The sequence below is a fragment of the Olea europaea genome, chromosome 2 (genome assembly GCF_002742605.1).
Source record: "Olea europaea var. sylvestris chromosome 2, O_europaea_v1, whole genome shotgun sequence".
NCBI lineage: Eukaryota > Viridiplantae > Streptophyta > Magnoliopsida > Lamiales > Oleaceae > Olea > Olea europaea.
In genome coordinates this window covers 30099933-30119740 of record NC_036238.1, presented here as the reverse complement: position 1 = coordinate 30119740, position 19808 = coordinate 30099933, and the positions used below count along the sequence as shown (strand labels likewise).

Here is a 19808-nt window from a genome sequence, read left to right as displayed (position 1 = left end):
ATTTGGGATTCATTAAAAAAAAAAAGGTTAGGTAATCTTTTCCTATGAATTTTTCGAAGGTAAAAATGTAGGTCACTATCCACAAAAATTTCATAGGTTTTACAGTGTGATCCCCAGAAAATCTGTAGTTAAAAGTGTGCGTTGTTTACCTATGAGACTTCCGTGAAAAAAATTTTTTTCAAAAAACAAAAAAAAAAAAAAAAAAAACTAGAAAAACCCAATTCCCAAACCAAAGGAAAATCAATTCTTTAAAAACCAAGAAAATATGGTCACATGGCCAATTCCATGAAAAATTTTGGCCATCAAATATATCATTTGGGTAGAAAATATAATTTTTTTTTTTTCCATTTTCCATGGAAAAAGAAGCATATTAAATAGGCTTTAATTTTCAAATCTAAGAATAATAAGTTATATATCCTATAAAATGTGTGATTTAAAAGCATGTTTAACAAATATAATAAAGATAATCTAAGAGTGTGTTTGATTGACTTTATTTTTCATGAAAAATATCATTTTTTCACTCAAATTTCTACTTTTAGAATGTTTGATTGACAATTTTTTCATGAAAAATATTTTCCAACTTTTAGTCATTACTCATGTGATCCTATTTTCTTAAAAAAAGGGAAAATATTTTCTATAAGGATGGATAATTTTTATTTTCCAGATAATTCATTCTCACTCTCTCTCTCATCTATCCCCTCTCTCATCTACCTATTAATAAAAAATGGACAGGTATAATTTTTTTAGGTTAAAAACTAAATTAATCAAATACATTTAATTAATAATTCTCATGCAAATAAGTTAATTGCTTAGAATTTATTATTTTATACAAATTTCATGCTCACAATCAAACGCACCAAAAGCTTTGCAAACATTCGGCTGAATCATTTTGATATGGTAAAATACTAGGCATCAATTTTATAATGTATATAATTTAGTGTGGTATCAATACTTGATAGGAAACCAAAGTTTTATTAATTCTTTAATAATGAAAGGCTAAAAATTTTATTTTGTTCGACTCTCACCGTCCTGTCATAAAATCTCCATTTCAATGGCCTATATGCTACTGATAGTTGCGTGATGTTGGTTGATTGATGACGTTAGCAAGTTCATTTATTGTCAAGTTTTAACATGTGTATCATTTCCGTTTACAATTGTATTATATCTTATTTATTCAAATTATAGTATCAACGCACACGAAGCTTTACCAAAATTTCCAACCTATTAATATGTGCAGACGCAATTGCATGCTTGCAACAAAATTAGAGAGGATGAATGGTTAATCAATATAAAGAACTATGTTGAAGACACAACACAGAAACAGCGAATTGAAAAGGTTCCATTAATGCTGCGTGAGATTGAATCCAACAAAAAATGTTATGATCCTCTTGTAGTTTCAATAGGCCCTTATCATCATGAAAAGCCAGAACTCAAAGCAGTAGAGAAGCTAAAATTTAAATATGCAAATCAATTCCGCCTTGCCTGTGGTGATCAAGTATCGATCAATCAGTTATATGCAGAGGTGGCGAAGGTGGCTGACAGTGCCCGAGAATACTATGAGGAAGGCTCAACTACAGACTATGACAACGAATCGTTCACCAAAATGATGTTTCTTGATGCTTGCTTTGTGCTTCAGTTTATGTGCATCTTAACAAAGACAGAAACGAAAGAAGAAGAAGATCAGCTACCCACAATGAAGAGTTACCTCTGTGCTTTTGTGTGGAGGGACTTGTTCTTGCTAGAGAATCAAATTCCTTTACTAGTACTAGAAGTTTTGTTGAAATTCAGGGTCGGAGGTAATATAAAGTTGATTCAGGATTTCCTTGACCTTTTCACCAGCATAAGGCCACCTGAAAAAACTTCATGCACTAATTTCGTCAAGAAATTTGTCAATAAAAGCTACTGTGATGCGGTCAAGAAATTTGTCAATGAATGCTGCCTTGGTGGTCAAACAAACGACAAAAGAGAATTACAATTGGATGGAAGCCCTCACCTTCTAGACCTAATGCGGAGACATCTCACGGAGCCACATAACTTTGAAGACAGAATCATGAAGAAATCAGATCAATGGAATTCCTATCGTTCAGTAACAGAGCTCGAAGAAGCAGGAATTCGTTTTAGAGCAAGTAAAACTCATCGTGTTACTGATGTAACGTTCAAAGATCACCTTGTTTGTGGAACTATGATACTTCCTCCTTTAGTGGTTGATGATACAACAAAACCTTTGCTATTAAACTTAGTGGCCTATGAAATGAGTCCTAATGGCCCCCATGATTCTCTCATTACGTCATATATTTGGCTAATGGATTCACTCATTGATCATGCCAATGATGTTAAAGAGCTCCGAAAGAAGGGAATTCTTGTCAACAATCTAGGCAGTGATGGACACTTGGCCACAATCTTTAACGAGATAGCTAATGGTTTGGTACCAGATCCTCGCGCATATGCACATGCTAAGGGCCAAATTGAAAAGCATTGCAGGAATAAATGCCGATTTTGGTTAGCTGAATGGATGCACATCCATTTCAGCAGTCCCTGGACCGTCCTTGCCTTTCTAGCTGCAATTTTTGCGCTTGCCCTTAGTACGGGGCAGACGTATTTTTCTGCTTTTCCACGATCCTAAGGAGACAAGCATCTCCTACAAGGAGAAGCTCTTCATTTGCAAAAGTTTATTTTTTTACTGTTCATTTGGATTTTGTTGTGTACTTCAACAACGCCTTGTATGTCGTTGTAATGTATAACATCTACTTGAAGATATTTAACAAAATATTGAGAAGAGTCATCCCTTCCCTCATGTAAATTTCTTAAAACGACCATTTTCTATAATTTTCATCCTATGGAAATTATGAGGCTGTTTGGGAGTGATTTTGAGAATTGATTTTTTGACTGTTAGGAGAAAAGTGGGATCCACCTATGAGAGAAGAAGTCAAATATGACGGTTGGAATAGTAAAATAACGGTCAAAAAATCAATTTTTTGGGTGAAAAAATGGGGTCCAAACAGCCCCTATATGTTACATTTTTTCTAGTTGAACTGACATGCCCAATTCAATTCTGGGGTAAGAAATATTCTACTCAAATAGGGATACATAGGCCCTATTTTTTCAGGGGGATGACAGGCACCCTACCAATAGGGGAGAAGGGGGACACATGTCTGTCTGAGAAGCAGAACCCCTGGGGTAAAGATGTTTAATCCTCTCGCCATTTTTTGGGAAGAGAATTCTTGGTTTTAGTATAACTAGAATGTATTTAAATATGGCAGAATTAGTATGACTGTGTAACGAGTTTTATAATACTAAACAAGTTTAGTTGACTGAGTGTTGAAAAAGACAATATATACATTTTACATGCCAATTTTCAATTATATTACTACATTAAAAAGAAAATATTCTATGACCACAGCCAAATTTTGTGTGATATTGCTTATTGTCTTGCCATGTTGTCCCGTAGTTTTCAAATGTACACCAGATTATTGCTATAATCATGAAAATCATATTATGAAAATGGAGAAAAAGGAAAAATTACCACAATGCCACAACCCTCCACCCCTGAACCACTTGACATTCGTTGGTGGTCTGGGTCGATACTTAATTTATTAATTTGTTGCTATTGGTTCTTGCAGGCAGATCTATGGCTGCTGCCTTGGAAAGTACAACAGCTGAAATTCTCACTTTGGTTCACACACGTCTCAAATCAAATTATTGGCTTGAATGCTGAATATTGCTTCAATCTTGGCTTAGATAGAAATCATTCAAATTGATATGGCTTAGATGGCCATATCAATTTGCCTAGCATGTGGGGTTGATTGAAATAAATAGAGGAATGATCAAGGGAATAAAGTAGTGGCTTATTCTGAGCTATATCGTATTAATCTATTCATGGCTTCAAGGGCATAGCAATTCACAGAACTTCAGTGCACCAACACGAGATACATGAAGTTGTGAATATGCCTTCTTGAGTTACATAAGCATTCTGAAGCAAGAACACTAGTGAGTGCAAGTTTGAGCCTTCACATAAGGAGAAATAGAGACGGCTAATGATAAAACAGACAAGGCAGTCGAAAAGTAAAGTTTTTCAAAGTTCTTTTATTGTTGTTTTCAATGTACGTCACCTAAAAGGGATTCATATTTAAGTAACTTTCCTCACTAAGCAAGTCGCAAACTTCTTTGTACTCGTACCAAGTTTTGAAACAGCCTAAAAAAAATTGCAGCCTTCACTGCCACATTATCCGACATATCAAGGCAATTCTACACAGGTTTGGGAGTTAAAAGAAGCACTAATTCGACCTAGGAAGGATTCTAACATGCAATAGAGTAACAGTATGTTTGACATGAGTATTAGACATGACCAAACACTAGAAACAACAGAGATTATAATGACTTTTCTCCTTTTTTTATATCGTCTAGTAGAATATGCAGTACTTCACCAAACAAGCACTATAAGTTTCATAGGCAACATAATGACTGCAGCCCAAAGAGTGTAGTACAAAACAAAGTATAAAAAATCCTAGATGTTGATGAATATTGCTGGGCTATGTGACGTGACAATATTAACAACTACCACTATAATCTAACATATGATAATATGCTCACAAACCACTGTCCATTTTATGCCCCAAAAAAAAAAAAAAAAAAAAAAAAGGCCTAGGGATTTTATAGAGATAACAGAGGCAAGATGAACATTACAAGTAGCGAAAATCCAGTAGACATAGCTAGCAGAGAAAATGAAACTAACAGCTTATTGAAATGATACCAATGGATTTAACTGGTACAAAAAATTACACTTCATGGAAAGACATCATTTGTTCCGCAGTTATGTACAATGATAATTTCAGTCAACTTAATCCCTAACTCAGAATGCAGAAACTCGAAAAAGATGCAATAAAATGCAGCTAACTCATATTGCATTTACTTAAAAGGTCAAAACAATAAACAGATACCGCACCTCTGGGTTGACATACAGGGAACGGATATTGGGGGTTCTCATTCTTTATCCTGTACTAAATTGTTGATCATCTTTACCAAAGGAACGGTTCCTTTTGCCATGATCTCTATCCTAGAAGTATTGTCGGCATGAGCAAAAAGCGAGAGTCCGAAAAGTATGAGATCTGGAAGAAATAGCCGAGATGACAAGAATCCATGCCAATAACGAGGTTCCAAGTCGAAAAATGCATTAAAAAACCTTCGGGTGGCTTGTAAATCAAGCTTGAGAAGAATATCCATACCAAAACAAAAGAACTCTCTTTGGCGTCTCCTTTCTATTGGCCACAAATCTTTCCAAACTTCTGAAGACAATTCTGAACCCAAAAGGCTTCTGTCAGAGCCTAAGTATTGAACTATTGCATTGGCGACAATTGGAGCAGCAGCCAGAGTCCTTGCCACCATATATCCAGTCGATGGGTGCACCATCCCAGCTGTACCACCAATCCCAACAACTCTTTGAGGTAACACTGGAAGAGGGCCCCCCATTGGAATTACACAATACTCATCCTCTTCAATTCTTCTAACTTTAATACCTAAGTGACTCAGCCGTGCTACCATTCTTTCCTTAATATCATCCATAGGTACTCCAGGACGAGCTACAAGGGATGTTTCTTCAAGGAATATTCTTTTCGATGAAAATGGCATTGCATAGAGAAAAGTTGGAATCTTACTATTTCTCTCCTTCAGCTCTTTGTTATTCTCGAGGTGTGAGTCGCGCCAATCCATGAACACCATTTTATTTACATCAAAAGGGTGTTCTTCCACTTCTGCCAAAATCCCATAGGCTACTTGATAGCCCGGATTATACGGCTTATCATACTGTACAAGACATCTGGAAAATCCAGTTGCATCAAGAACCACAGCAGCCTGAATAGTAACACCATCATTACATATCAACAAAGATTTCGATTCCTCGTGAATTACTTTCACAACCTTGGCTTGATGAAATTTAACACCATTCGAAATGCATTTCTGCATCATTTTCGATTTTAGCTGCTTCCTGTTTACCCTCCCATAAGGTCTATCAAGATCTTTAGTTGTCTTGTCGTCAATGAAAACCATAGCACCCGACCAGGTGGTGTCAAGACAATCCAACAAATCCATGGCCTCAAATTCATCAACCCAAACACCATAATTATTGGGCCAAATCAATTTAGGTGAAGGATCAATCGAGCAAACCGATAGCCCAGCTTCTGAAACTTGCTGTGCGACCGCTAGTCCTGCGGGGCCGCCACCTACAACAGCTAGATCCACCACAAGTCCCATAGAAGGATCATACATGGGAAGCTCAAATTCAAGATTTTCCTTCTTCGTTTCAGGCACAAGTTCCAAAAGGGTACTAGAACTGGAGTTAACGCAAACACTTTTCCCCAATTTTATATGTACGCTTTTCGAACCAAACCTAATGTCCTGATTCTGAGGCTTCAAAGAACCAGAGGCGCTAACTTTATTTGCAAACCCATGAAGTGGGTGCAAAAATTCAAGCTTATTATGAATTTTCAGCAAAGTATCCATAACTTCTTAAACAATATTCAAAAGGATCTCTCAATTCTTGAAGAGAATCAAAATTTCACGAATTTCTTGGATTCTCAAAGCAGAGCTATCAACTCATAGCAATGCTTGAAGAACAAATTCTGCATATACAAGATTAAAGGCAATAAATAATGGTAGAAAAGAACTGGAGAAATCTGTGGAAATGAAAATCTCTCCAAAAAAATTTACAGGCACAATGAGTTGAACACTTACTAGAATTGCAGATAGAGTTGATCGGAATAAGAAAGCATATTTTGTTGGGGCGGGGGCTGCGAGAAGCGTTTGGGGAAACTTGGCGTGCGTGAAGCATGTGATGGGCTGTAATCAACCACAAGAAAGATTGGTTTGAGGGCATCTTTGCTTGCTATCTCCAATTCTATATCCTTTTTTCTTGTCTTTTTTTTCCTCTTTTCTATGGTGCAAATATTGTACATAATGTACGAAATTAAAAATAATAATAATTATTATTCAATTTTGACATGTTCGTAGAAATAGACCAAGCAAGCATCTAGGCCTATCTTGTCCCTTGAGATGCATTCGGTATAGTGTAAATTTAATAAATATTCACTCAACCTTTACTCATTAGACTTTAACAGGTTATTCAATACTCAATCATCTTTGTATATAGCTATCCATCCACCACTCTTTTAACTCTTAGCTCTCCAAATAGGCAAAAAAATTACATGAATAACAGAAATTTTACGTCGCATATTGACAGCGTTAATTATGCCCTTGTTTGAGCTCCATTCTTTTGAAAAAAAAAATGAATTATTCAACAGTATTTTAACATCATTTCTATCGCACATTTTTCACTAAAATAATATTACACGCAAATTGAAAATTTTTCCATATTTTATAACCATACATTTCTCATCAATACACTATTCAAAAATGCATTCCTTCCCTAAAATGGGGCTCAAACAAGGGCTATGTCTAAGTCACCAAAAACGCACCAAACGAACACACCTTTATATTATTAACCCAAATTAAAATCTTATAATCAAAGCCCCCAAACCATTAAGTCATACACTAGAAGCTTTTCGACTAAAAACCAAGCTATTTAGAGATAAATTCAGTTATATAGAAAAAAATATTGGATTAATAGCTTAATTTCAAATGTATTTCCAATTAGACGATAAAAACTTCATAGCAATGGAGAATTCTTAAAATATATGATGGTCTTGTGGGTCATCACCCAATAGTGCATCTTGCATACAATATTGTATTTCATACGAGGATCTTGTGGGTCACCTATGCTCTCCATTATCCAGTGAAAAGAAGAATATCCAAACCTTACTGTGATGAGGCTAATTTTAAGGACAATTTTGAAGAAGAGAATTTTGGATTTTGAAGAGTAGGGTTTAGGAGAGAAAATAGAAGATCTTGTGAAATGTTAATGGTTGGAGAATGAATTTGGATGTGATCATTTCAGGTTGGCAACATTTAACAAAATTATTTACCACATCAGATTTCTATAAACCGCGTGTATATTTTTGTCTTTTTGGAGAGACGAGACTTAAAAAAGTGGTGGATAAGTAACTATATATAAAGATGGATAAGTATTAAGTAACCCGTTAAATTTTAGTAAGTTAATAGTAACAATTTTAAAGTTTAGTGAGGATTCATTAAATTTACTCATTGGGTTATAGCTCTAAGAATGTTAAGCCTATTTAAAACTCAATCATTTAGTTGAGTTGAATATGCATAATAACTAAAAAAGAAAAAAATAAATAAAAAATGGGGCCTTTGTAATGGTGAAGACTTTCTTGTGCAGTCCAATGCAAAATAGACTTTTGAAAAAACTTGCTTTGTATTTTTATTTTTATTATTTTTTAGAAAGTAAATACAGATGTGTGAAACCAGGACTTATCGGTTTGGATCAACGTTGAGTCCAACTAGTGAGAGTGAGATGATAGGATTCCTAGGCCTCCGAAATTGGCTCGTGCTAAATCAAGGCAAAATGGAATGAACTTTTATAATCTCTAATAAAAATAATTTCTGACTCTCGAAAAGTTTATCGAACACACATTTAAAGTGGTTATAATTTATAAGTTGTAAAAACGAAAATCAAATATATGTTTGGAAAATAAATTATAGAGTCACGAATAAAGATGTCAACGAGTTAAGCTGAAATTTGAGGCTCAGGTAAAATGTGCGAGCTTTTTTCCTAACACGAGCTGGGCCTCTTGTTCGACCAAAAAAATTAGGCTTGACTCGAGCAGGCTAGCTTTATATATATATATAGGGTAATTGGCACAAAACGTCCTTACCTTTCGAGTTTATTGTGAAAAACGTCCCTACCTTTCATTTTTTGGCATTTTTGCCCTCATTTCAACCTTTCTTTGCGCTGGACGTCCTTCCGTCCATATTCCGTCAGTTTTTCCGTTAAACATTCGGGTAATTGGCACAAAACGTCCCTACCTTTCAAGTCTATTGTGGAAAACGTCCCTACCTTTCATTTTTTGGCATTTTTGCCCTTATTTCAACCTTTCTTTGCGCTGGACGTCCTTCCGTCCATATTCCGTCAGTTTTTCCGTTAATTAAATACAAAAATACATTTTTCTTTCCATAAATAAGGGTAAAATTGTCCTCACTCACTTCACCCCTTTTTCCCGCCATCAACTTAGTCCATAAGTAACAGTAGCAACGATATGAATCTGAAAATACTTTAAATGATTAAGTTAAATAAAGAGAAAATATCATGAACACATTATATTTCACAATTCCACAACTACTGTTGCTGTCATCTTGTGTCACTGAAAAAATTTAGAAAGACATATTAAATGGGTAGTCAATTTATAATGAGTCAATTTAAAATGAGCCATTCATCTTCTTCATTGAGCCAAAAAGAGCCATTCACCATTTTGGCTCATTATAAATTGACTACCCATTTAATATGTCTTTCTAAAATTTTCCAGTGACACAAGATGACATCAACAGTAGTTGTGGAATTGTGAAATATAATGTGTTCACGATATTTTTTCTTTATTTAACTTAATCATTTAAAGTATTTTCAGATTCATGTCGCTGCTACTGTTACTTATGGACTAAGTTGATGGCGGGAAAAAGGGGTGAAGTGGGTGAGGACAATTTTATCCTTGTTTATGGAAAGAAAAAGGTATTTTTGTATTTAATTAACGAAAAAACTGACGGAATATGGATGGAAGGACGTCCAGCGCAAAGAAAGGTTGAAATGAGGGCAAAAATGAAAGGTAGGGACGTTTTCCACAATAGACTTGAAAGGTAGGGACGTTTTGTGCCAATTACCCTTTAATTAACGGAAAAACTAACGGAATATGGACGGAAGGACGTCCAGCGCAAAGAAAGGTTGAAATGAGGGCAAAAATGCCAAAAAATGAAAGGTAGGGACGTTTTCCACAATAGACTTGAAAGGTAAGGACGTTTTGTGCCAATTACCCTATATATATATATTAAGTAAACTGCCTTTTAAGGCAACGCCTTAGCTACCCATTTGCATCAAACTCAAACTTCCTTCTTGTATGCATGGTAATAAAGAAACAAAAACAACAATTACTAATTCATCCCGATCGATTATAGAAGAAAAATTCTGATTAAGCTTCCTTCCTATTAATTTGGGCTCTTTCCAAAAGGCGTTAATGCAAATAAAAAAATCTCCTAGATAAGCTTCACAACCAGGTGCTACTCGAGTAAAAGCGTAAGCTAGTGATGCTTTCGGTTACTAGACTTTCGTCAGCATTGAGTCGAACTCTTCTTTGGTGTCAAGGTAATAGCTATGAATAGTCATCGACTTTCGCTATGACTCCTCTGAGTGGAGCCTTTCTTTCTTTTCTTTTTTTAAGGCCCACTGGCCGGCTCATGCTCAACCAATCTTTCAAAATGGGGCTCGACCCGAGCCTCGAGTTAGGCTGACTAGAATTTTTTCACGTCGAACCACGAGCTGCCCAAAGAGTAGAATTACCGTCCCTGGTCGTGGATATCACCAAATTTATAGATCTAAATAGATAATAATTTAAAATTAATATTTAATTTTGACACTAATGATTTTTTGGATAACAGTACCTTAGACCCTAGTTCAGCTATCCAGAGAGAGGAAGAGGAGCTAATGGCGAGTTCATCGTCGGACGATTTCTCGGTGGTGGTACTGGCGTCGGATCTAGGCGTCGATGCCCGCCCATTCTTGAACCCATCGAACCTACGACAACAAGAAGCAGCTGAAGACGACAACTGGCACGACTGCCCTTCTTATCTACCCTCCTCCGATGACCATGATTTCTCCGATCTCGAAGCCCTCCAATTCTTCCGCCTCGAACGTGGCTCTGATAATTCTGGCAATCGCATCTTCCGAATCGTCGGAAAATATTTCCCCGGTAATTAGTGGTCGGTGTGTGTTTGTGAGTGTGGCTTAATTTACACAAGCGTGCCTGTGGTACAGCTTTAGTATTTCATATTAACACCAAAACTTGATTAGATTAAGGGCATGTTTCAGCGGCTTCTTGGCTTATTTCGGCACGCACGGGCAAAAATGATGCTTAAAAGCATGGCCAAACATGCTATAAATAAATCCTAATCTGGTCCAGTCTGGTTTACCAAGCATACTGTTTTATGTTTTTCTAAATTTGGCTGCTTTGTATCATTTAGATATACTTAGTTCAGTCTTGCACAGTGAATTTTTGGGAGGTAACTGCGAGTTTATGAAGAGAGAAAGGGAAGGAAACAATTACATAATTCTTCACTTCCCTTTTACTTATCCAAATTCAGTATTTTGAAATCTTGATGTTTTCCTTACCCTCCACAAACGCTAGTCTTGAACTGCCCTTCAGTTAAATACTTGTATATTGAGAGATTGCTACTTTGGATTTTAGAAAAGAGGTACTTCCTGGATAAAAAATGTTTGTTCTTGTGTGGGTTCTTGCTGGTGTATGTTGTACTAAAAGTTTGATCTTTATGTCTTGCTTTGACCTTTAGTTGTAGGAATTATTCGATTATTGTGTGGAATTTCTTCAGAAAAGAAACAAGCGATCAATGAATTCCGAAAGCATTATTGCCTCTGTGCAAGAATCCAGATTTTGATCAATCACTCGGTTGCCATTTTACCATATTCAAGTGGTACATGCTGTCTGCCTATGCAGCTCTAAAGGCGTTTGAAAGTATAGAGATTCGGTATTAGTAATACATGATTCTGATTCATGTATAGTCTCATTATTCTCTCAATGTAACATAAATAATTATGACTTCGGAGTCTTTTCTTGATAGTTCATCTATAAATCTCAAGTTTGTGTTCTCGTGTCTAGCTTTTTAGAGCTTATCTGTTTTCTTTTCAATGTTTACAGTATCAAAAATTTTCTTCTCTTTGGAAGCGGTATGTTGTGCTAAAATTTGGGTGGAGTGATTACTATATTTACTTTTTCTATCATAGCATTTGCTCAGCATGATGGTGAAAAAAATTAGTTTGGAACTTGAATGTTTTTCTTTGAAGATGTTGACTTTATTTTGTTCTAAGCTTTCTTGATTTTGACTGAGCATCAAGTTTGAACATCAAGAGCTGATGAAAAAAGAATAGCTAAGAACTCTCACCCACTGGTGGAATGCCATTTGAAACATTGAAACTCTATTGACTATTTCATTGGCCAAATATTATGGAGCTATCAGTGTGCAATGTCTTTTTGATGTTGATTTTTAGTGTGTTCGCACTAATGTGTTTTTATTAAAAAAAATTACTCGGGATTATTTTAATGGAACAGGATTGTAACAATTGTTTAACTTTAGATGGACAACGAGGTCTGTAATCGACTCTTGCATTTTCCTTTTTATTTTTAATTATTTCTGATAAGTGCCTTTCTTCTGTAAATTTCCTACTTGATGTGTTCCTATTTAACTATGTATTGATGCTCTTTTACATAACCAGCTGCTGTAATCAGTGGAGAACGTCTGAAAAAATATGTCTCTCACAAAATTTTGACGGAGATGCCAGAAGGGTCATTTTGTGTTGTATACATGCATAGTACCGTGCAGAAAGAGGACAATTCGCCTGGCCTTACCATCTTGAGATGGATATATGAGGAGCTACCAAACGACTCCAAAGACAGGCTTCAGGCCGTGTACTTCATTCATCCAGGGCTTCGGTCAAGGCTTGTCTTTGCTACCCTTGGCAGATTTCTCTTAAGTGGAGGGTGAGTATTTCGATATCTCAACTAGAAATCTTAAAAACTAGAGTCTTGTTTGGTGTACACACGCTGACGGTTGACATGAGCAACAAGTTCATTATGGCATGCATGGTGACATTGTACTTAATGTTCCTTTATTTTGTTTGGTATATAGCTTATACTGGAAAATCAAGTACATTAGCCGCCTTCAATACCTCTGGCAAGATATAAAGAAGGGGGTGGTCGAGATTCCAGAGTTTGTTCAACAGCACGATGATATTCTGGAACATAGACCACTTACAGATTACGGAATTGAACCAGATCCTCTCCATATGACACAAATTCCTTCCATGGCCCACACATTTGGAAGGTATGACTCGGGATGGGCGTCCAGAGAATACATGTCCTAGCCGTGGCTAAGCATAAAGAGTATTAATTGTGTTGTACCACATGAAAATCCTTGACATTATGAGCAGACACGAGCTTAATGTAATTTCATCTTCTATGTTCTGTAATAGTAGGCAGGATGATCTCTTACCTTGCCATTCTCACAAAAATAATGGGTCATGTATATAAATTGCTGGGAATTTGTAGCTTAAATCCGTACTCTTCTGCCTATTTGGTATTCTACCTTTCCTGCTTACGTTTTTACGTGTATATCTGTGTATTCTGTCTATTGGAAACACGCTGCTGCAGCTGCCGTTTAGGCATGCCTCCTACGCTTATCACCTACTCTAGAAACAAATTTTCTTCTCACAATACTATTTAGCTATCCAAACATTGTAAGTATTCCGTATTCGCGATGTAAATCAGGAAGCCCTTAAAGAATATAAGAATCCATTGCTAAGTACCCACAAGAACCATAAGGAAACATAGATCTGCTAAAGAAATTTGACTTCTCAGTTCGAAATAGTTGTCAATACAACTTCCAATATGACAAAATAGTTGAGTGTGCACAAGCCTCATAACACAAAATGTTACATTGCAGATAAAATCAGTTGCTTGACTCAGTTTCTACATCTCGAGTATATGAAATCTGCTACATGTAAAAAAAATTTCACAGATGCAATAATTGAATCCTACCTAAGCATTCCACGTGTACGTATATCTTTATCCATCATGCAATACCCATAACAGAAATTGTTAGAGAGATCTATTGTAGGGAAAATCAGTTGAACGACAAATTTCCTATGTCTAGAGTATTCCTACCTAAACATTCTATCATGTCATATATTTCATCAGTTCGACGATGTGATCTATCTCCCGAGACAAAGCCATGAAATGTACCTTTTGCTTCTAAGTAACTCCACCCGGGATGCTTCGTCATATTTCTGTTTTTCATAGAACTTCTAACTTCTTCCACTACGTCCCACTTTTCAGCACTAGCTTGCACATTACTAAAGACTGTGTGATACCCAACGTTATTGGGTTCCAACTGAAAAAGCCTTTCGGCTGCATATTCCCCAAGTTTTTTGTCCATGTTAACTCTGGAGGCGGCAAGAAGTGCACCCCAGATTCTACTGTCCGGGAAAATCACGAATTTCACGATTATGGCCAAAGCCTCCTTCGTCTTGCCAGATCGACCCAATAAGTCAACAATGCTAGTGTAGTGATCTAATTCGGGAAAAATGCCAAATCTTGACTTCATTGAACACAAGAGTTCACAGCCTTCGTGCAGAAGGCCTGAGTGGCTACAAGCAGATAATAAGCTTATAAAGGTAACAGAATTTGGCTCGATTCCGTCCTCCACCATCTGATGGAAAAGTTCCAATGCTTCGAAACCCTTTCCATGTATCGCAGAACCCTCGATCATTGATGCCCACGTTACACGATCTCTTACAAGAATTCTATTGAAACAAGTTCTTGCAGCACAAATGCTCCCACATCTAATGTACATATTAAGAGTCGAAGTCTCCAAGGATCTATTTTCTTCATTAGAACTGAAAAACGAGTTTCTTACAAGGTATCCATGGACGCTTTTACCCAATTGTAGAGCACCCATTTGTGTGCATACACGAAGAAGGTTTCTCATGTTTTCAGCCATGGGTTGAACACCTGCAGCTAACATTTGCCGAAACAATTCAATCGCCTCTTTAAAGTACCCGTTTTCAGTGAACCCCAACATCATAGCACCCCAAGTAATACAGTTTCTATACAAGACTTCTGTGAATAACTGAGTTGATGCCTCCAAGTCGGCACACTTTGCATAAAAATCTAACAAACTTGTTCGTAGGATATCATCGAAAAGTCCATTCTTTATTGAAAGGCAATGTATTTGCCTAACTTGACTAAGGTTTCCAGCCTCCGCCAACCCTGAAACGAGTAGAGTTAATGTCTCAATGTTTGGTTTTGACTCGTCCCAAATTTTACGGAAACAATTGGTCATATTCAAAGTATTTCCTTCGGAAGAATACAAAGATATCATTATATTCCAAGAAACAACATCTCGTTTGTCAATTTCATCAAAAAGAGTTTCCACATCATCAGCATTGCAAATATCAGCATACATTTTCAAGATAGAATTTTTCACAGACTGATCAACCAAGAAACCACTTTTGATTGCATAACCATGAATCTGTCTCCCTTCAAGCACACTTGAGCATATTCGTAACATCACTAAAATTGTCACCGCATTAGGCTCCACCTCTTTCCGCATTTCACTAAACAATCCAGAAGCACAACCAACATTCCTTTCACCAATATACCCCGAAATCATCGACGTCCAAGACACCAAATCCTTGTGAGGCATTTCACCAAACATCTTCAGAGCATTCACAAAACACCCATTTTTTATATAAGCCTCAATCATAGTATTGCAAAAGTAAACATCATATTCAAAACCAATTTGAACTGCCACACAGTGAATCATATCTGCAAATCTTTTGCCACTTTCAAGTAACACAACCGATCCATTCAATATTGGAAGTGTATAACTATCATGTGGAACACCCTTTTCTCTCATTAACTTATAAACACAGAATGCCGATCCATCAAAACCCGCATTAACATGTGCTTTGATGCTTGAATTCCAAAAAAAAGCATTGGGTTCATTCCAACACTTAAGAAAAGAAACAGAGCTATCAACATCATCCAATTCAACATATAAAGATATGAACTTTGAAACAATTGAAAGAGATAACTCACGCCCATTTGAGACTATTATAAAAGCATGGATTTTCTTGAGCGTTTGAAGGCTTTTGCAAGAGTTTAGACTGGATAATAGAGAAGACCACAGCTGTGGTTTAAAATAATGATAATTATGAGTTCTCAAGTGACGGGTGTAGAATAGTGAAATCGATTTCTTGATTGAAGAAGTATGAAGAAAATTTGAGGTTGAATGCAAATGAGAAAAGCGATAATGGAGCAAGACATTGCAACGAAGGGGAGGAATTTTCAAGAATTGGGAAGATTTCTTGAAGAATGCAGAAGAAGAAATTTTGAGTAGAGCAGAACCAATTAACAATCCCACATCAAGACCAAAGAAAAACTAATATAAAAGAAGAAATAGAGATGCAGTCGAGGATTATGATTAGCGCGATAAAGATGGTTAGGCGGTTGTTTGACGAACTCGACAATTCCCTTGTCGGAAAGAGTCCAAGTCGGGGGCCAATTTCACGTGTGACTTGCTGTTGTAGTTTTTAAATTAGTTCTGTAGTTCGTAAATTAACAATTAATTTTTCATCCATTCGAGTAAAAAAAAATAAATTCAAAAAGCCTATAAACCGACTCGGCTCGATAAAAAGCTCGAGGTAAAGTCCGGGCCAACCCCATTTTCTGGGGATGAGCTAAGCCGATTGGAGCTCGTTTGTATAAGCCAATGCTCTGCCAAACATCTAAAATGAAATTTGGTCCAAAAATGAGATCTGGCCTATACGCGTGCTCGTGCAGCCAGCTTGTATGCTAGCTTTTGTAACGATCAATTTTTGTATGTTCGAATAAAAAAATGAAATCAAAATGCCTATGAGCCAATTTGGCTCGAGCCAAAGTCTAGGCCAAGGCCCATTTTTGGGATCGAGCCAAGTTTGGGCTTGGCTAGAGCCCAAAAAGTTCAAACCATTTTTTTTCCAAGCCGATACCAAGTCCTGAGCTTCGGCTCGTTGCCACCATTAGCGTGAGGTTTTTGTGAGTGCCAGGGCCCATGCCCCTACGATAACTATTAAGTGGTTTTCCCTTTCTTTCAAAGATCTCAACATTTATTTTCACCTTTTTATGGTGCAGACCAATGTTGTTTAATTCATCTAATTCAATTTGCTACTCGTGAAAACCTAAACAAACACGAAGGTGAAAGAACGGTTTTATCAACTTACTAACAAAACATCGAGCAATAAGATCCACATTATTTTTGCCATAATTTGAATGATTTTCAATAATTCAATCACACGCGAAAAGACATGATACAAATAAATAAGTGTTCAAAACCTCTTGTATCGCTAATACATATCTTATTATCAAGAAAATTATTTTTAAAAAATTTGTATACTTAAGAAGGCTAGAGAGATGAGAGGGTTTAAATTATAAGGTATCAAGTTGACTACTTAGAATCAATGTGATTTAGTTAATATTGATTTTTGACGAGTTAAAAAAAATGAAAATTATGAAAAGTGAGTTAGATCATTTTACACGTGAACCAGGTTTCTCGAACAAAAACCTTAGAATGTACTTCCATTTTTCACTTTGCAAACCCACCTCACTAAATTTCTATCATTTATTTTGTCTAAAAAATGCTGGGAATTTTTTCTATTTGACCTATCACTATTCCTTTTTATTGAAAGATTTATATTATCCTTAATGAAATGATTCTCTCTATATTGTAACATATATCCTAATCTTTTAAACATTTTATCTTCTATTTTGAATATTTGAATATAAATCCATTCTATGATCTAATAAATAAGAATAATCTGCAATATATATTTCATATTTTCTAATTAAAATATTATATTCTTCAAATGGTAAATTTATATTTTCTAATTGAGAAATAATATTCTTTATTTTTTCTAACATTCTTTCTAATAGATTATCTAATCCTTCAATTGTATATCTTGACATTTATTCATACAAATAATTATCGATTAATCTCTACGATTCTTTAAGATCTTAAAAAAATTAATTCTAATTTAGCAAAAGTTTAATAGTTTTACCATGGGTTTGATCTGGACATTTATTCTTAGAATCGAGTGACTTTCGAGTTTTGAATCTGTAAACTGCTTCCTTCATTGACCTCCTACCTTCACGGAAATGTTACTATTTTAGTTACTTGCTCTCACTGTATCAACTTCTAAAGAATAAAGTTCTAGACTTCTATTAAAGAAAAACTTTCTTTTTACTAAAATAAGAAGGAAACTTTTTATTAAATCCTTCAAGAATCTATGGAAAAAAAGATTTAGAAACTCATATTGATCTCAAAATATTGGAGTTTTATTTCTATTTATATATAAGACTTCTATTTAGTAAAAAAGGATTTCCAGAAAAAATTGGTTTTTCAAATTGGATATGGTTTTAAGAGTAAGTATTGTTTACAACTCGAGATTTTAAGATAAGATGAGATGTCCTCTATCTATGACAATGTTTCTATTTATACAAGTTTATGAGACCCTATTACATCATTGTGTACATCGGCAAAGGCACACTTGCCTCTCTATTATTTTCCTCCTTGAGCCTACATCTTCACATGCTGCTTCAACCTTTTATCCAAAGAGCATATTTTTCTATTATTGTTCTTTTTCTTCAATGTCTTCACATGCAGCCGTATTATTGTTCTCCATACACCTTTGTCAAAGGTACTCTATTATTGTCATCTTCCTCTATTTCTTCACATGTAATTGGGGCACTCCCTTAGCTGGCGAGATTCTTCTATAGTGGTAGGATATCTTGAAAATTGATGTATATCGAATCTTGTAATATAGTTCTTTAAAATTTCTGACTTTCCATATCCTCCATTGGATACCAGCATCCAATTTTCATATTCGCACAAGCATGAGAATTTTTTATCAAACAAATTTTTGGCAATGTTGTAGATGACTTTAATTCCAAGTGCTCTCCTATATCTAATCCATGATTTTATCGCTGTCGGAACTTTTCTATTATTTTCTATAACATCTATTAGGAAATTGGCTACAACATATCCAATTGAGATTATGTGTTCAACTGGATAGTAAACAATTCCATCATATTCTAGACTTATTGAATAGAATTTCAAATATGTTTTCCGTCCCTTGACAAATTTGGATACTACATTTATGAATACGTCATCAAATTTCGAATTTTCAATTAAATCTTTTCCTGAATATATTAAATCCATGAATCCATAGTCTGTCATAATTTTTATAAATGAAGGGTTTCCTCCTTCGATGACTGTTATTTTGGGATAAACATTATTTTTCGAAGAGATAAAATATAAATCACTCATTTTTATTTTATAAGCAATATTGATTATTTCGGCATATTTTTCTTCTTTTTGGTCTAAAGGGATTTTTATCTTCTTAGTCTATGACGTTGATTGTTTTTGTATCTCTTTTATCTTCATATATCATAATTTTTTTGGTTGATGATACTGAAATTGAATCTCCTTTATTATCAGTTGGTATGTTGTCACGTTTGGGTTCACTGCTGCTTCCAATTGTTCCTGTTTTGTATTGGTTTGGAAAACTCATTTCTGAGCTCTTTGATATATCTGTCTCAGACAATATATCTTTTAGTTGTGCTGCAATAGCATCAACTTGATTTTTGAGTTCTATGACATATTTATGATGCTCAGTAGTGATATTCAACAATATTTTTATATTTGAGTTGAAAATCTTTGAGATTTGGGTTGCTCCAGAGTTTATATCTTCGGATTCTTCTTTAAGAAAATATGTCATTTTTGTATATATAGGATAGATTGGTATAATTCCGTGATCTTAGCTTTATCAATCAACAAATTCTATATTTCTGTTGAGAAAATTTACAAAAAAATTATTAACTCTTTGAATATGGACAATATCAAAGTTATAAAATGCTAAATAAGCTTGCCATTTATGGAGCCTTCTGTGTTAAAGTTCTGATGGTAGTTTATTTCTGACTAATCCTATAACTTGAGAATTATCAGTCTCAATAGTAAATTTCTTGGATAATAAAAATAATGAGAACTTCTTTATTCATCTAATAATTGTTAGTAATTCTTTCTCATGA

The 19808-nt window shown here is 35.3% G+C and overlaps 4 protein-coding genes across 4 annotated transcripts in view; 2 read left to right on the top strand and 2 right to left on the bottom strand.

Moving 5' to 3' along the window:
• Positions 1-2808, top strand: part of LOC111370432 (putative UPF0481 protein At3g02645) — a 4363-nt gene extending 1555 nt beyond the window's left edge. The window contains exon 2 of the mRNA XM_022992133.1: positions 1238-2808. Within this exon, the coding sequence (XP_022847901.1) occupies positions 1238-2623 (1386 nt within the window). The 3' untranslated portion in view covers positions 2624-2808. The remainder of the gene's footprint in view (positions 1-1237) is intronic.
• A 1878-nt stretch (positions 2809-4686) lies between these two features.
• LOC111370424 (lycopene beta cyclase, chloroplastic/chromoplastic) lies at positions 4687-6895 on the bottom strand. The gene is made up of 2 exons (XM_022992120.1): positions 6727-6895; positions 4687-6614 (listed from the first exon to the last, which is right to left on the bottom strand). Exon 2 carries the CDS (start codon positions 6493-6495, stop codon positions 4981-4983), a length of 1515 nt encoding a protein of 504 aa, XP_022847888.1. The 5' UTR covers positions 6496-6614; positions 6727-6895; the 3' UTR covers positions 4687-4980.
• A 3637-nt stretch (positions 6896-10532) lies between these two features.
• On the top strand, positions 10533-13281 carry LOC111370414 (ganglioside-induced differentiation-associated protein 2). The gene is made up of 3 exons (XM_022992107.1): positions 10533-10862; positions 12401-12665; positions 12814-13281. Exons 1-3 carry the CDS (start codon positions 10598-10600, stop codon positions 13046-13048), a joined length of 765 nt encoding a protein of 254 aa, XP_022847875.1. The 5' UTR covers positions 10533-10597; the 3' UTR covers positions 13049-13281.
• Positions 13282-13806: 525 nt separating this feature from the next.
• LOC111375336 (putative pentatricopeptide repeat-containing protein At3g01580) lies at positions 13807-16409 on the bottom strand. Its single transcript, XM_022998144.1, has 2 exons — positions 16362-16409; positions 13807-16125 (listed from the first exon to the last, which is right to left on the bottom strand). The coding sequence occupies exons 1-2, from the start codon at positions 16407-16409 to the stop codon at positions 13807-13809; spliced, it is 2367 nt and encodes a 788-aa protein (XP_022853912.1).
• Positions 16410-19808: the final 3399 nt, after the last annotated feature.

Bases quoted from the DNA above. Each gene is read 5' to 3' on its own strand.
- LOC111370424 (XM_022992120.1), bottom strand. From the start codon at position 6,495: ATGGATACTTTGCTGAAAATTCATAATAAGCTTGAATTTTTGCACCCA.
- LOC111370414 (XM_022992107.1), top strand. From the start codon at position 10,598: ATGGCGAGTTCATCGTCGGACGATTTCTCGGTGGTGGTACTGGCGTCG. The intron at 10,863-12,400 runs GTAATTAGTGGT...TTACATAACCAG, and splicing joins CGTCGGAAAATATTTCCCCG to CTGCTGTAATCAGTGGAGAA. The intron at 12,666-12,813 runs GTGAGTATTTCG...TTTGGTATATAG, and splicing joins AGATTTCTCTTAAGTGGAGG to CTTATACTGGAAAATCAAGT.
- LOC111375336 (XM_022998144.1), bottom strand. From the start codon at position 16,409: ATGGGGTTGGCCCGGACTTTACCTCGAGCTTTTTATCGAGCCGAGTCG. The intron at 16,126-16,361 runs GTTTATAGGCTT...CTTTTATATTAG, and splicing joins CTTTTTATCGAGCCGAGTCG to TTTTTCTTTGGTCTTGATGT.